This window comes from Eptatretus burgeri, chromosome 10 (assembly GCF_056783735.1).
Source record: "Eptatretus burgeri isolate ZD-2024b chromosome 10, Ebu_testis_v1, whole genome shotgun sequence".
NCBI classification, from domain to species: domain Eukaryota; kingdom Metazoa; phylum Chordata; class Myxini; order Myxiniformes; family Myxinidae; genus Eptatretus; species Eptatretus burgeri.
This window is the reverse complement of record NC_140970.1, coordinates 91,803,377-91,818,023: the sequence shown is the minus strand read 5'-3', so window position 1 is coordinate 91,818,023 and position 14,647 is coordinate 91,803,377. Positions and strand designations below refer to the sequence as shown.

The 14,647-nt window shown below is 41.2% G+C and overlaps 2 protein-coding genes across 9 annotated transcripts in view; both read left to right on the top strand.

Moving 5' to 3' along the window:
• The window catches only part of ALDH4A1 (aldehyde dehydrogenase 4 family member A1), a 31,826-nt gene extending 25,516 nt beyond the window's left edge, over positions 1-6,310 (top strand). The window contains exons 12-15 of the mRNA XM_085899435.1: positions 925-1,077; positions 1,334-1,455; positions 4,637-4,755; positions 5,125-6,310. Coding sequence (XP_085755561.1) covers positions 925-1,077; positions 1,334-1,455; positions 4,637-4,755; positions 5,125-5,237 — 507 coding nt within the window. The 3' untranslated portion in view covers positions 5,238-6,310. The remainder of the gene's footprint in view (positions 1-924; positions 1,078-1,333; positions 1,456-4,636; positions 4,756-5,124) is intronic.
• A 4,723-nt stretch (positions 6,311-11,033) lies between these two features.
• LIG3 (DNA ligase 3) overlaps positions 11,034-14,647 on the top strand; it is a 45,755-nt gene continuing 42,141 nt past the window's right edge. For 2 of the 8 annotated variants that reach the window (XM_085899434.1, XM_085899432.1), the window contains exon 1: positions 11,882-12,018. The gene's annotated coding sequence lies outside the window, so the exon portion shown is untranslated. Of the gene's footprint in view, positions 11,134-11,625; positions 11,752-11,866; positions 12,019-14,647 lie in introns of those variants that run through there. The other 6 variants (XM_085899429.1, XM_085899430.1, XM_085899426.1 and 3 more) reach the window with 6 other exon arrangements.

The window sequence follows — 14,647 nt, the reverse complement described above, 5'->3', positions numbered from 1 at the left end:
CAACTCCCCTGCTCACAGTGCCCTGAGCATCCGACAGCTTCTGGCGGAGAGGAACGTGCCAACTCTGGAGCAACCCCCTAACCCCCAAGCTCAACGGGGTGATCAAGGGGACCTGATTTCCTGATGTGGAGGCCATCAAAAGGGCCGTGAAGATGGAGCTCCGGAGGATTCCAGAAGAAGCCTTCCGGGGGTGCATCGAAGCGTGGAAGAAGAGGATGGACAAGTGTGTGAGACTGGAGGGAAACTATTTTGAAGCTGTGATTTCAATATATTTTTTGGAATAAAATTTCTGTGAAGTCAGTCCCGTTACTTTTTAGACTGACCTCGTAAACCCTTAATTTGCTATCAACGACCTTTCATTTCGAACATCCTTGCATTTATTTGCCACACAAAACAAGTCCTGGCAAGCGTCTGCAATATCTGATTGCTCTTTCTTATTTAATTATATATATGTGAATGCTTTAAACCTAACTGAGATTGGTTTACAAATTTGTTTGACTGGTTACACTGTTTGTGGAGCATGGCTGTGGCAATAGTTGTGAAATGATCCAGTATTTGTAAAAGGAGATTCTTCCAGTGATTTAATGTCCCTCATTCTTTGTAAAATGAACCAGTGCCCAGTATTTCCTCACCTCAAATTATCTGGGATCCCTCAACCCAGCAAAAAGTTAGGTTTCTGCAAATCATCAAGATATTTTTGTTCTGTAAAATATGGCACGCAACAGACATGTTATCATAGGTGGTGCAATGTGTAGGAGTTGTATCTGATTATTTTATTTATTTTGACACAGGAGTCGAGGCTTGTGGGGGGGGGGGGGCAGCCAACTAAGGATAGCAGGTCACCTCTCCAGGTTGTGGAGTACTTTTTTTCTTCAGCATTTCCCTTGATACCCATTTTATTGTCATCTGCTTGGTATGGTGCAGGCGTTCAGTCGTATCAACGGCTATCTCGAACATGCTCAAAATAGTGGAGCACTGAAAGTGCTTGCAGGTGGCAAATGTGATGACAGCATTGGATATTTTGTGGAGCCCACCATTGTACAGACAAGTGACCCCAAAGACAAGATCATGCAGGAGGTGAGTTGATTGGATCGGACATGTATTTAATGACTGAAAACTTGTTGCGTTATGTTGTGGAGGCTCATAATTCTGGATGAGTTGTCATGACATTCCCAAGCCCATGCTTCACCATGAAGTTTTCACCTTCACGTTTCTTCATCGGTGATGGTTATATCGAGCATTTGGTGCAGGTGCATGTGTTGTAGCACACCCGTACAAGTGTTTGAGAGTATGCATGTACGCTGTTCAATGATGCCTGTGCTCATGCATGCAGGAAATATTTGGTCCGGTACTGACCGTGTTTGTCTATCCTGAGGCAAAGTACCGTGAGATCCTTTCTCTGATTGATGACACCTCACCATATAGCCTCACTGGGGCCATTTTTGCACAGGACAGGTTTGTGGAATGAACTGACACTGAAACTTCTTGCAACTATAACTTTATATTGTTATCAACAAGTGCAGGATTCCACACGTGCCATGGTTTTTGTAACCATGGTTCAACTTTCTTCATTTCTTGGTCAGAAAAGTTAGTGACCCTCTCCTCCCCATCTTGGGACCATTCCCACACACACACACACACACACACACACACACACACACACACACACACACACACACACACACACACACACACACACTGTATGTAATAATCCGAAGCTCACTGTTTGCTGCAAGTCATGCTTTTCTCACCTTCATGACAGATTTAACCATCGATTTTGAAAGTTTTGGTTAGAGTTGTTTGGTTTGTTGCCATTGAATGATTAATAAACAAAGGGAACCATTTGTTATATTGAGGGGGTGGGGCATTGTCAAACTGAGCAATTATTTCCTATCTGTACGAAAAACAACTCCAACTTGGAAAGCATATCAGAATTGGTGACGGTCTTTCTGTTTTTTTATTGAGAGCTGAGATTTGACAGAAAAACTGTAAAAAGACAGGATTTTAATGTTTAAAAGGATGGGTACAGTTTCTGAGCAGATTAAGGGAATGTGCAGAGGAAGAAGGGGATTTTATAGATACAAGTTCTGGAGAAGGAACACATACACACACACCATGGATTTATCCACAGCCGAGACAGCAAAAATAGATTTTGATAGTGTCCCACATTCATGGATGATAAAATGCATGCAATTGTACAGGATCAACCACCAAATAATAAAACTGATAGAGAAAGCAATGGAGCTTAGGAATACCACGTTGACAAAAAAGCACTTGGAAGGAAAGATAGAAATACCACAGGTGAAATACCACGTCGAGGGATCTTCCAGAGATAGCCTTTCGCGCCTCCTGTTTTGCCTGGTCCTGGAACCACTGAGCAACCTTATTGAGCAGCAAGGACATGGATATATCCCGACGACCAAAGAGACATAAAGGTGACATCTACTTCACATGGATGATTTCAAACTCTTTGCACCAAACAACGAAAAATTGGCAGAACAACTCTAAGTGAAATAGCACTCTGATATCATTCGAATGGAATTTGGTCTAGATAAGTGTGCCAAGTGCACATTCATACGAGGTAGACCAACAAAAACGGACAACATAAAAATTGACACCAATACAACAGTACAGGAGCTAGACAATGAAGCATCATACAAATACCTTGGAGTAGAAGAGGGCCACCAAATATGTCACAAACAAATGCACAAAACAATTCCCAAAGAATACCGACATAGAACGAGGCTAATCCTGAAAACATACCTTTCTCCAAGGAACAAAATCAAAGCCATAAACTAACTTGCAATACCAGTATTCCAGAACAGCCGCAGAATAATAAACTTGTCACAATCAGAAATCAATAAACTGGATATCAAAACGAGGAAACTCCTCGGCATCCACAAAATGTTTTACAAAAATCGATGCATCCCGATAATGTACCTGCTGAGACGAGAATGAGGTGGTGGTCTGATGGAGCTAAACCAAGTGCGTAGAATGACAACTGTAGGATTGGCTGAGTACGTGAAAATGCAACAGACTACCAAATCCAGTTTGTAAGCAAACACAGCAAGCCAGAGAAGGTATCCCTATCCCACCGAGGAAACATTTTCCAGACAAGTGCTCATGGAAGATGTCACACAAGAAACTGAAACAACAATGAATACAGCCCCCAATAATTGCACAAAAAAAAATTACCCCTGTGTGCGGGTGACGGTCATCTCTATAATGTTTTTTACTATCATAATCAATGAACCGTTGCCAGATATCTCCTAAAATGACAGACCAGATAGGTTTTGAAAATGGCGACTTTCACAACTTTCGTGACCTCGTGACCTTGACCCTGACCTCAAATCCGGGGAAAAAAATATGTCGTTGGGTATCACTCATCGACCTCTACCCACATACCAAATTTCATCAAGATCGGAAGTAAAAAGTTTTCTTTGTACCGGGAGGTGTTTTTGACCATCTTCCAGGTCACGTGGCGGCCAAACGGGACGGAAATTCAAAAATCTGTCCGGTTAAATACAAGATAATATTTTTTACTATCATAATCAATAAACAGTTGCCGAATATCTTGTAGAATGGCAGACTTAGATAGGTTTTGAAAATGGCGATTTTATTTTTTTTTTTTTTTTTTTTTAAATAACTTACGTGACCTTGACCCTGACCTTGAACCCGGACAAAAGTTATATCGTTGTGCAACACTCATTGACCTCTACCCACATACTAAGTTTCATCAAGATTGGAAAAGAAAAATTGTTGACGGACGGACATTTGGTCCAGCTTTATTAGGTCATCTTGGTAGAGGTGACCTAAAAAGGACAAAATAAAAATATCACCAGATATATACCAACAATTTGGAAAACGATAAAAAGAGCAGGAAGGGATTGAAAAAAAGAAAAGAAAAAGAGTTGGGCAGATTGGGACTAGACAAAGAAGGCTCTTTTGAATGGCTAAGAATGTCAGCTGAACAGGGATGTGCAGCAGCTCAGGTGCAAAAAATAAAAATAAAAAATACCTGTGCAGATTTGTCTCATTGTCCTTGTGCTAAATGTAAAATAAATGGGCTGGCAGGATAGCCTCAAGGTATGCACACTTAAATCTAAGCTGTCTAGCCTGGGTTTAAATCCAGACCAAGCTATAAACCGTCATCCTGATGTTTCGCAGATTCATCAATGCGTGTGCCGTCCCTTGGATGGATGTAAAATTTGGTGACCCGTCTGCTGGAAATAGTTTGTGGATGTTATAGATTCCACGGTGTCCTTCACGAAGAGTAGGCAAGCTATTTCTGACACCCTGAACAAATGAGAAATTACTGCTCTGAACTACTGTATCAGCAGCACACGATACTCCCCCCACATCCCAGCAAATGATATCACCTGCAGTCATGTGCTGTTTCTGGGAGAAGAAGAAAATGGTGTCAAATAAATGCATGTTTCTTCTTGAGATATCAGTGCTCCCAAAAAGATCATGTGTAACAATGATTGCATCTCATGGTTTTCTCTATTGAGAGCTCTGAATGCATGAGCTTCTTCCGTGAAGACTTTTAAAATATTTCAAGTCTGTACTTTGCTGACATGCATTGTGAAGGTTTATTAGTAGTTACTTAATGACAATGGAATTGTCATTTCTCCAGGACTGTCGTTGAAGAGGCATCCAGGCTGTTACGAAACTCCTCTGGAAATTTCTACATCAATGATAAATCTACTGGCTCGGTGGTTGCTCAGCAACCTTTTGGGGGTGCCCGTGCCTCAGGTAGGAAGTTGATTGAAGGGAGGGAATTGGATAGTTGTACGTTTTGAAATGAGCAGCAGAATAGGAATGTAGTTTGTCAGCTTAAGTTTACAATTGTGGTGATGGTTAAGTGGTCAACACGGTGGTTATCGACCAAAACTCATTCTGTGGCAACGTGTCAATCCTTGGTTTGGCTCAACAAGGGTTATGAAGCACTGGCTCAAATGCCTACCCTCATCAGATTATGTATTACCACTGAAGGTGGGTGGAGGTTATGTTTTCACCCCTGTCTGTCTGTCTGTCTGTCTGTCTGTCTGTGAACAGGATATCTCAAAAAGTTGTGGACGTCTAACGTTTTTGTCACTTTCTCACCATCCAACTACATTGCAGGAACCAATGACAAGCCAGGAAGCCCCATGTATGTCACACGCTGGACCTCTGCTCAGGCTGTGAAAGAGACATCTGTTCCTCTCACTGAATGGAAATATCCCTACATGGCTTAGGCACGACACTCGTAGGAACACTCTTCTTTCTACCCGATGCATCTACACCGCTCTCCACACGTGCACACAGCACACTCTTCAAAAGCAGTGCAAAGATTGGATTCTGTGTCTCGCAGGTCAACTCGATTGTGTTCCATCAGCCCTCCACATTCAGCCCATGTACACATTCAACCAGTACCTGTGACTAAGTCAGTTCATTGGGGAACGTTGCTTCCATCAAACTTTTTTTCTTCTTCTTTTTATTCGTTGGAATATTTCCATATTTTGTTTTCGGAAATGTTGATACAGAATTTTATTTTGGATTGAGATGTTTCGAAATAGTATGTACCTTTACCTTTATTTTTTTGCTGATATATTTTGCTTTCTAATTGAAAGTATAACGCCACCAGGTTTGGTTTGGCCCCTTCTTGTTTGTCCTTCAAAAAAATATTTTTTTGTATACATTGTCGAGGCATTGTTATGACATATTGTATACATTGTTATGAGAGCTCACACACAGAACGTACGACAATGGGAGTATGAGACAAGATGGGTGGGAAAGGGAAGCACAAAACAGTGGGGAACAGAGACATGAGGAGATCTGTGGAAGGGAGAGGGATGAGGTAGGGTACACAGGGTGAACAAGATGGGCACTGCAGGGACTTTCAGGTCCTTACACTAAAGGGATTTTCAGGAAGGAAAGCAGGGAATTAGAAGGAGGTGGGTTTGGGGTGGATTAGCGGGGGGGGGGTAGAAAAGATCATGGTATTGGATGGGGGAAGATAGGAGGTGGTGGTGAACAGCTGTTTTGAAGACCTGGAGGGAAGAGTGGGAATGAAGAGAGTGTGGGAGTTTGTTCCAAAGGTGGGGAAAAAGAGGAATGAAAGGGTGAAGGTGAGCAGTGATTCTTGATCTTGGTAGTTTTATCAGAAGGGGTTTGCTGGTAGACCTTGAGTGCCCTCAGGAAGTATGGAGGGGGGGGGACAGATCACTTCTTTGCTGTTTTGCACTTCTTGTGGCTGATCGTATTGGTTGCATCACTCTATTGATGTGTAGTCTGTAATTGATGGCAATAAAATTGTCATTTAGCTTGAGATTCCATGACAATGAACATTTCATTTTGTTTACATTTTACATTTACATTCACGTTCACAATGGACATGCCTAATTGTTGATTTAAAGAAAGAAAAAAAAAATTCTGCATACTCAAGACCATTGGTGACTCCTTTTCCAGAAATTTATTTGCAAATACTGTAAACCAGCCTATTTCTCAGTCCAACACAGGGCAAGGACATCCCTCATCCCATTACACACTTGCCTCATGCATATTGGTGAGTGACCAGACGTCGGACTCGAACCCACACCAGTTATTGGAGAAAGAAACATCTTTAACCATTGGGCCCAAATATCAACTCCACTACTTTCAAACGATTCGGTTCAGTTCTGGTATGGGAATTGAGTTATCCAGCTTCCACAATTTGTTCCCATTCTTTTGGGAGAGAAGGGGTAAAGAGCGATTTTCAAAAAGGTTGAATAGTTTATTATTATTATTTACTTGGTGTCAATAAGCCAACCTGATACAAAATGGAGGTGATTGTGGTTGCACAAAATCATTCAGAAACCAAATCCGAGACGTCCAAAACAAGCTCCAGCTCATGCAGTTTTCAGTGCTGACTTTCCATGCCGTCCTTCTTTTTCTTGATAAATTTTTAAGTATTGATCTCCAAAAACAATGACATAAAAGTCTCACTTCCCTGCTGTTCTTCAATGTTGTTTGGTCTTTTGATGGAGTAAAACCTTTTTCTTTTTTTTTTCTTTCAAAATTTTCTACCACCCTCATGATTCCAATTGGAGTTGTTTACCAAAGTGTTTGTAAGGTTGTTTTTTTTTTTTTTGGGGGGGGGGGTTCCACATTATAATTGAACTGAGCTGTGGAAAATTAATTTTTTTATTCTTAAAATTTCTGGGTCCAAATTTTGCAGTTTCTAATTAACCGTAACGTGGAGATGGTTCTAAGAAAGTCGTGAATGTAGATTTACTGTGAGTCGCAACTTGCTCAGTCCTGTTGAGCATATTCAGATTCAGATTTCTATGAGAATATGGAGAAGACAAATAAAATAATTTGTTCAAAAGGTCAAAGGTACCATTTAGCATCTGGAAGAAGAAAAAGTCTAAATACAAAGTGGACAGGCTTTGCATTTTCAGATGCTTTATGGTTAGGTTTGCAAGCAATGCATTGCTTGGAAGCCTGTTGTTCTTGCTATTGTTTCTTGGTTGGGATAGCCCACATTGTTTGTCTCTCAACTGGGGTGTGTTCCGCACTCATGCAGTTTGCTATTGCTTTGCAAGCTGCTTGGCAAGTGAAGTAAGTGATCAAGCGAGCTGCTTGTAAACGAACGGACCACCTCTGGATGTTAGCAAAAATGGCTTACGTTGTCCAATTCAAAACGATTGCTGGCTATATCTTCAATTTTGCTGTCACAAAGGGTGATATTTAAACGTGCGTTTCATATTTGGCCCACACTGAATCAGGCTCACTTGGCTGCACTTGGATGGGTTTGAGGGTCGTGGAGTAGCAGTCGAAACCCAAATCCCATCCATGTTCCTCCTGAGATGACTTCATCTTTGCTTTTCCCTTGTTCGGGTTCCTTCTGATTACTCCAATGCAGGACTGCACCCGTTTGGTCTTCCATTTGATTTGAATCTAAAAAAATTTAATCCCATTCTGAATTTAATTGAATGAAGAGGATGTAATGGGGCAGATCTGATCGAAGCGAGATGCCTTCATACGCAGTCATCACTGCCAGCAGTTATGAAGTGGCAGGTCTAGTGTTAAGAGCGTACATCGAAAACTGTCCAACAGAGGAAATTTAAACTTAACATGTTACATGACCATTTGATATAATGTTGTGGTGCCAGGTTCGGTAGCGAGGACGAACGCCAGACAGAGCAATTGGGCCGTTTCCTACCGAACACCGGAATTGAAAGGTTGTCACCCTGGATAACTCCGGAGTCAACGGACCACTTAAAGGACCGTGGTCGCCAATATTTTGACGGCGTGAGGTAGGGTCCACTTGTCTATTCCAATTTACCCAAGTACTCACGTCATCGTCAAGCTACCGGGGAAACCACACCCTCGGCCGACTATCCGAACCGAGTCGCTTGTACCGACTCGGGTCCGGCGTAGCGAGCGGGAGTTACCAGAGCCGCGCTGGTCCCAATGACAACTTACCGGCCCAAACGGCCTCACTAATTCTCAATACGCACCGTGCTGAGTCAATGAAAGAAAGTGACAGACACAAGCTGGGACATTGAACAATTGGGGGTTTATTTATCAGGGGGGGCAGGGGGGGCACAAAGAGCAGAGTTATCCAAATATTCAGGAAAATGTACAATGAACAAAAACACAACAGTTTCTACTTAACAGACTGGTGCCACACACACACCTAAATAAATGGTGGCTGCGGCCTTTATTTGGCTCTTCAGCTCAGGAGGGAAGGCGAGCTGAGGGCAGGAGCCTGTGCTTGCACCTGTCTGCCTCATGCGGTCTGGTCGAGATGAGCTGGTTCGGGGGGGGGGACTCAAACCCGCACCAAGCACCAGGGACCAGGAACGACACAACGGACGCCAGCCAACACGAGAATGGACCAGACGAGATGAGCACCCGTGGGTAGACAAGAACGCCAGCAGGCAAGACGAGAACGCCAGCAGGCGACGAGGCTGCTTCTCCTTCCAGTTAAGGCAATCCGAATGAGTGCAACACGCTTATGAATAATTCCACTGGTGGTGCTCCGGGCAAGCTTCATGTAACGATCAATCTGCACCTGCTTCCTCTCCTTCTCACGATGGCTCGCCACCTTCTCTTATCCTTCCCCTCCCCCGCGGGTTGAGGGAACCGCTCTGAGGAACTCACCTCCGCATTGGACGAGGAGTTGTCGGGCGACTAGTGGCCGCCCCTCATTGGTCGGGCCGAACAATCCATCTGGCTAAGGCGGAGCCAGCCCTGAGGCGATGAGCGAAGAAGATTTGTTGGCGTTGTGCGGATTCAAGATGTAAAAAAATACCTGACTATAAAAGTAACCCGCAGCGCACACATGTAATTAACCCACCAGACAGAAGGACGGGACCCTGACTATAAACACATACTTATCGAAATAACTGAACTGCGGGGGCTGCTGTCTGTCTGTGTGCAAATGGTTTCCAGATTCGGAACAATAACACATATTGAAGGTACATAGAAAACCGTTCAACGGAGGAAAGTTAAACTTTACCACATGTTACATGACCATTTGATGCTTTGACGACGCACATCCTCTCAGAACTTACGTCGTGAATTAAGCAAAGCCTCAGGCCCAGAGACAATGTCACTTCCTCACATAGTCACATTAGAAATTATAATCCTTGTGATTGCTTCAGGGTTTACTGTGCTTGGCTGGGTAAAAAAAAAAACAAGGACAAATGTGTCCAAGAGCCGCATCCTAAAGGCAATAAATAACAACAACAGCTTCCGATATTTCGTCACGTGCCTTGATGGAGCCAATAGCGAGACCCGTCATGGAGGCTCCTCGTTCATGACGAGAAAATCGTGTATTTACGAAATTACAACACATTAAATTGAATAATCTTTAAATAGTAACGTGAACTTTTCGAAACTTTAAAGCAAATGTCCGAATATATTCAAAAGTTCATGATAGACGCTCTAAAAAGGCACCGTCAATGTAAGGATTTGTACAGGTGTTTAGTATTTAAGGAGATCCGGATCCTGTATATAAAAGAGCAGAGTCCAAAATGTAGAAGAAGAAGAAGAAGAAGAAGAAGAAGAAGAAGAAGAAGAAGAAGAAGAAGAAGAAGAAGAAGAAGAAGAAGAAGAAGAATTTGATTTATATTTGACGAATTCGGCGTTTTTTTCAGCCGTGGTAGTTATGAAAACACTCGAAAACGAGAATAAACGCGCCTTTGTAAAGGTTTATGCATGTACTCTTCAACACACTTTTCAAAGTATAATTTGAACACATTTACCTCAGGTGTTGATTGGATGCAATTATTTATTTGCCGCCAGAAGAGTTGGCTCGCACCAGGTTCTTCTCAAGACTGCGTGGGGTCAGCATTCGATGAATACAATCTATTGAAAGACGAGATGATTTCGTTTAAGTTGTTTTTTTTCTACTTTTAGCCGAACTCTTCAAGATATCCAATCACACAAAACCCCTCGACCCCCTCCCAAAAATGCACAATGGTAGGGTCCACAGATAAGCTTGACAGGGGGCTCCTCCTGCTGACTCCTCATTTTTTTTTTTCCTCGTACTCTGTAAGCCGCTGCGAACACAATCAATTATTTTGGGGAAATTGTCACAAGAGGATTGAGTAAAAGTGAAAATGACGGTCCGCACAGCATTTCCTCGAGTACGACGATAGTTTTTGTTTCCATGGAAACCACCCCAGGCTAAGTGGTTGGTTCCGTTTGAGTGCTTGCTTGAGCGCTTACCGCTAAAATCAAGCAAGCCGCTTGGCGAGCGGTAAGCAAGCTGATTACTGACAGAACACATCCCGGATGTGCCCGCATTTCCGTTTATATAATTAAAAGGTACGCAACATCCACGTTCACATTACATTGCAATACACCCCAACATCTTTCTTCAGCTTAGATCATTGCACAAAGCGAAAGTAATGTTTGTTCGGAAAAAAATTTTTCACGTAAAGGTGAACAAGGAAGAATAAAATAAGATTAAAAAAAAAAAATTACATGAACAGCTGGTTGAGGTAAAGTGAACTAACCGACTCACTACCTCCTCTTCTTCTTCACTCTACGTTTGTGTACTCATGGGTTGTTTTTTTTCCCCCCTCCTCCTCCTCCTCTCATCCTTTCTCAGCTTGTATTTCGGAGATTTCTCAATCTCTCTTCACCAGGAGCCCTTTCGTAAATGATTTAACTTTTTCTCTTTTTTTTGGCCTTTTCTTTGTGTTTATAAGAGACCTCGAGTCCACATTTACAATAACTCGACCCTGGAGTTTCTTTCGTTTGAACTTTAAGGTGGACGTTGTGTCGCAGAGACGTTAATTTGGTATTTACTCCTGTCGGATCCGGGTCACGTGTTGGAAAATTTAACTAAACCTGAGGAAATGTACCACAGCATATGAGAGAGATGGATAATCCGGAGGGAAACGAAGACGTCGGTCGACTTTTCTACACATATCATTCATTAATAATAGTAATGAACTTTAAAAGATCTTGTTCCGTCTATATTTCCACCCACGGCCACCACAGCGTCTTTGTTCCTTCGCGAACGGCCAACGCCGCCATAAAACCGTGACGTGGCCGAGCGGCTGACTGGCTTCTTCTTCTTCATACTTGACGTTCATGTGGCCACGTGATTACATTTGTTGGATTTTTTATTATTTTTAAATCAAATGGCTAAATTAATAAGCGAAACTAATCCGCGAGGAAGAAGAAGAAGAAGCGTGCTAAATCCATTGACTTCAAGTGAAGTTGAAGCTTTTTTGACCCAACGAACTTGTTTCTTCACCGACAATACCGGTGTGTTTATTGAAATTAATTTTTTTTTATTGTTTTTGAATCGTCGGAAGTATTTGTGCTTTCAGAGGATTAAATTTTTTTTTTTTTTTTCCTGAGACAGAAACGGATTCCGATTTTCTTGCGATAGTAGACGGGCCGCCCGAGCCTCTCCCCGTTCGCCATACTATGTTGTGCTCCTTGATGGAAACGGCCTCGAGTAGGAGGATACTTTAAATCAGGGCTGTTTGGTTCCTCAGACGTGGTGTCCATCACAGGAAACGACATGATGTATGATCCGTGTCTCCCGATCTGTCTTATCTTGTCTGCACTGAAATCTCTTCCATTTTATTTGTTTCTTTTTGTCCCTTTCATTGTAATTTATTTACGTTTCTTTTTTTTTTCCTTTATATCTCCTGTTGAAGTGATTTGTATATATATATATATATATATATATATATATATATATATATATATATATATATATATATATATATATATATATATATATATATATACTCACCTATTGAGTGGGTCGAGTTCGTGCATTACTTGCTGAAAAAAGTGTAATCTGTATGTTGCAAGAAGACTGGATGTTTGTGTGGTGTGCGTCTGAAGATGTTTGAAAAGGGTGTGAAGTTCAAAACGGTCTAAGTGATCCAAAGAGTATGTTGCAACAGTGGTTAGGGTTTAAGTGGTCTCAGGGTCTAAAGTGTCTGGAGGGGCTAAAAGTCTCGATGGCCTTTTAAAAAGGTCTAAAGTCTTAAAAGATCTAAATGGTATGTTCCAGTAGTAGCTAGGGGTCTTTCAGGTCTATAGGGTCTCCAGGTTCTAAGTGTGTATAAATGTCTAAGGAGTATACAGGAGTCTGAGAGGTCTGAAGGGTTCTCAAGGGTCTAAAAGGTCGAAGTTAAGGGTGAAAGGGTATGAAGGGTCTTAAAAGGTCTAATGGGTATGTTCAAATAGTTAGGGGGGGGTTTTCAAGGTTCTAAATGTGTCAATGAGGTCTATAGGGTCAAAATTGGTATAAAAGGTCGAAGGAGTAATATGGAATAGGCAAAGCCGAGAAGCGAACGGAGAATTCTTCTTGCATTCGCTTCTGACTTTACCGAAGACTTGTTCACAACTGTATACTTGCCAACTATACCGTGGTACGTGTAAGCGCCGCACAGCTGATGATTTTGACGCAATTTCCGGTTACTTCGGCCTGGATTCGGGATCAGCGATCAAATAATGTAAATCACGATTAAAAATTATTTTTTGATGATGTGGGAGATATTTTTATTAAAATTAACTTTGAGGAAAAAAAATAATTGAATAAATAAACAATCACTTCTGGTCAAGAATAAAAGAAAATATAAGTTCCGGAAAGAGTTTCAAAATCACTCCCGGTAATGTTAAATACAAAATAAACACTTCTTGTCATGAACAAAATCACTTTCGGAAGGATAAAATTAACTTTGGGAAAAAAAAAAAACAATATTGAATAAATAAATAAATAAAGGATCACTTCTGGTCAAGAATAAAAGAAATTAAAAGTTCCAGAAAGTTTCAAAATCACTCCCAGTAATGTTAAATACAAAATAAACACTTCCTGTCATGAACAGAATCACTTTCGGAAGTATAAAATTAACTTTTGGAAAAAAAATTATTGAATAAATAAATAAACACTTCTGGTCATGATCTCCCGGCATGCATCATTCCCCATGAGAAAAACCGGAAACAAAAAAAAACCAGAAGCAAAAGGGTCATAGCCAACGACACGGATTCACAATTGGCAGGGTATTGTGTTGTTTTTGTTGTTTCCTATTCTCTCATGTGCACGCGTTAAGTCATATTCACAAGATGGAAATAAAACCCAGTCGTGTTTATACACCGCACAGCGTTTAACAACAACCGGAAGCAAAAAGTCATAGCTAACGACACGGATTCCAAATAGCCAGGGCTATTGTGTTGTTGTTGTTGTTGTTGTTGTTGTTTCCTATTCTCTCATGTGCACGCGTTAAGTATTAAGCTCACTTCGTTCGCTATTACTTCAACATTACCTTCACAACAACTACACCGCCTAGAACACGATCTCATCTGAAAAAAAAAATTCCTCAACATTACCTTCACAACGACAACTACACCGCCTAGAACAGGATCTCATCTAAAAAAATTAATATTACCTCAACATTACCTTCACAACAACAACTACATCGCCTAGAACAGGATCTCATCTAAAAAAATTAATATTACCTCAACATTACCTTCACAACAACAACTACATCGCCTAGAACAGGATCTCATCTAAAAAAATTAATATTACCTCAACATTACCTTCACAACAACAACTACATCCACAAGAACAGGATCTCATCTAAAAAAATAAATACTAGAAATGAATGTAGTATTCTTCTTACATTTGCTTCTGACTTTACCTACAACTTGTTCACAACTGTATACGCAATTTCTGGTTACTTCGGCCTGGATTCGGAATCGGCGATCAAATAATGTAAATCACAATTAAAAATGATTTTTTGATGATGCGGGAGATATCTTTATTAAAATCGGTGGAGGAAATATACACCATGTCTGATATTATTTGGGTATTTCATGTCTCCGACGATGCCTTTATCTCCCGGCATGCATCATTCCCCATGACAAAAACCGGAAACAAAAAAAAAAACCCAGAAACAAAACAAAAACGGAAGCAAAAGGGTCATAGGCAACGACACGGATTCACAATTGGCAGGGTATTGTGTTGTTTTTGTTGTTTCCTATTCTCTCATGTGTAGGCGTTAAGTAATATTCACAAGATAGAAATAAAACCCAATCGTGTTTATACACCGCACAGCGTTTAACAACAACCGGAAGCAAAAGGTCATAGCTAACGACACGGATTCCAAATAGCCAGAGATATTGTGTTGTTGTTGTTGTT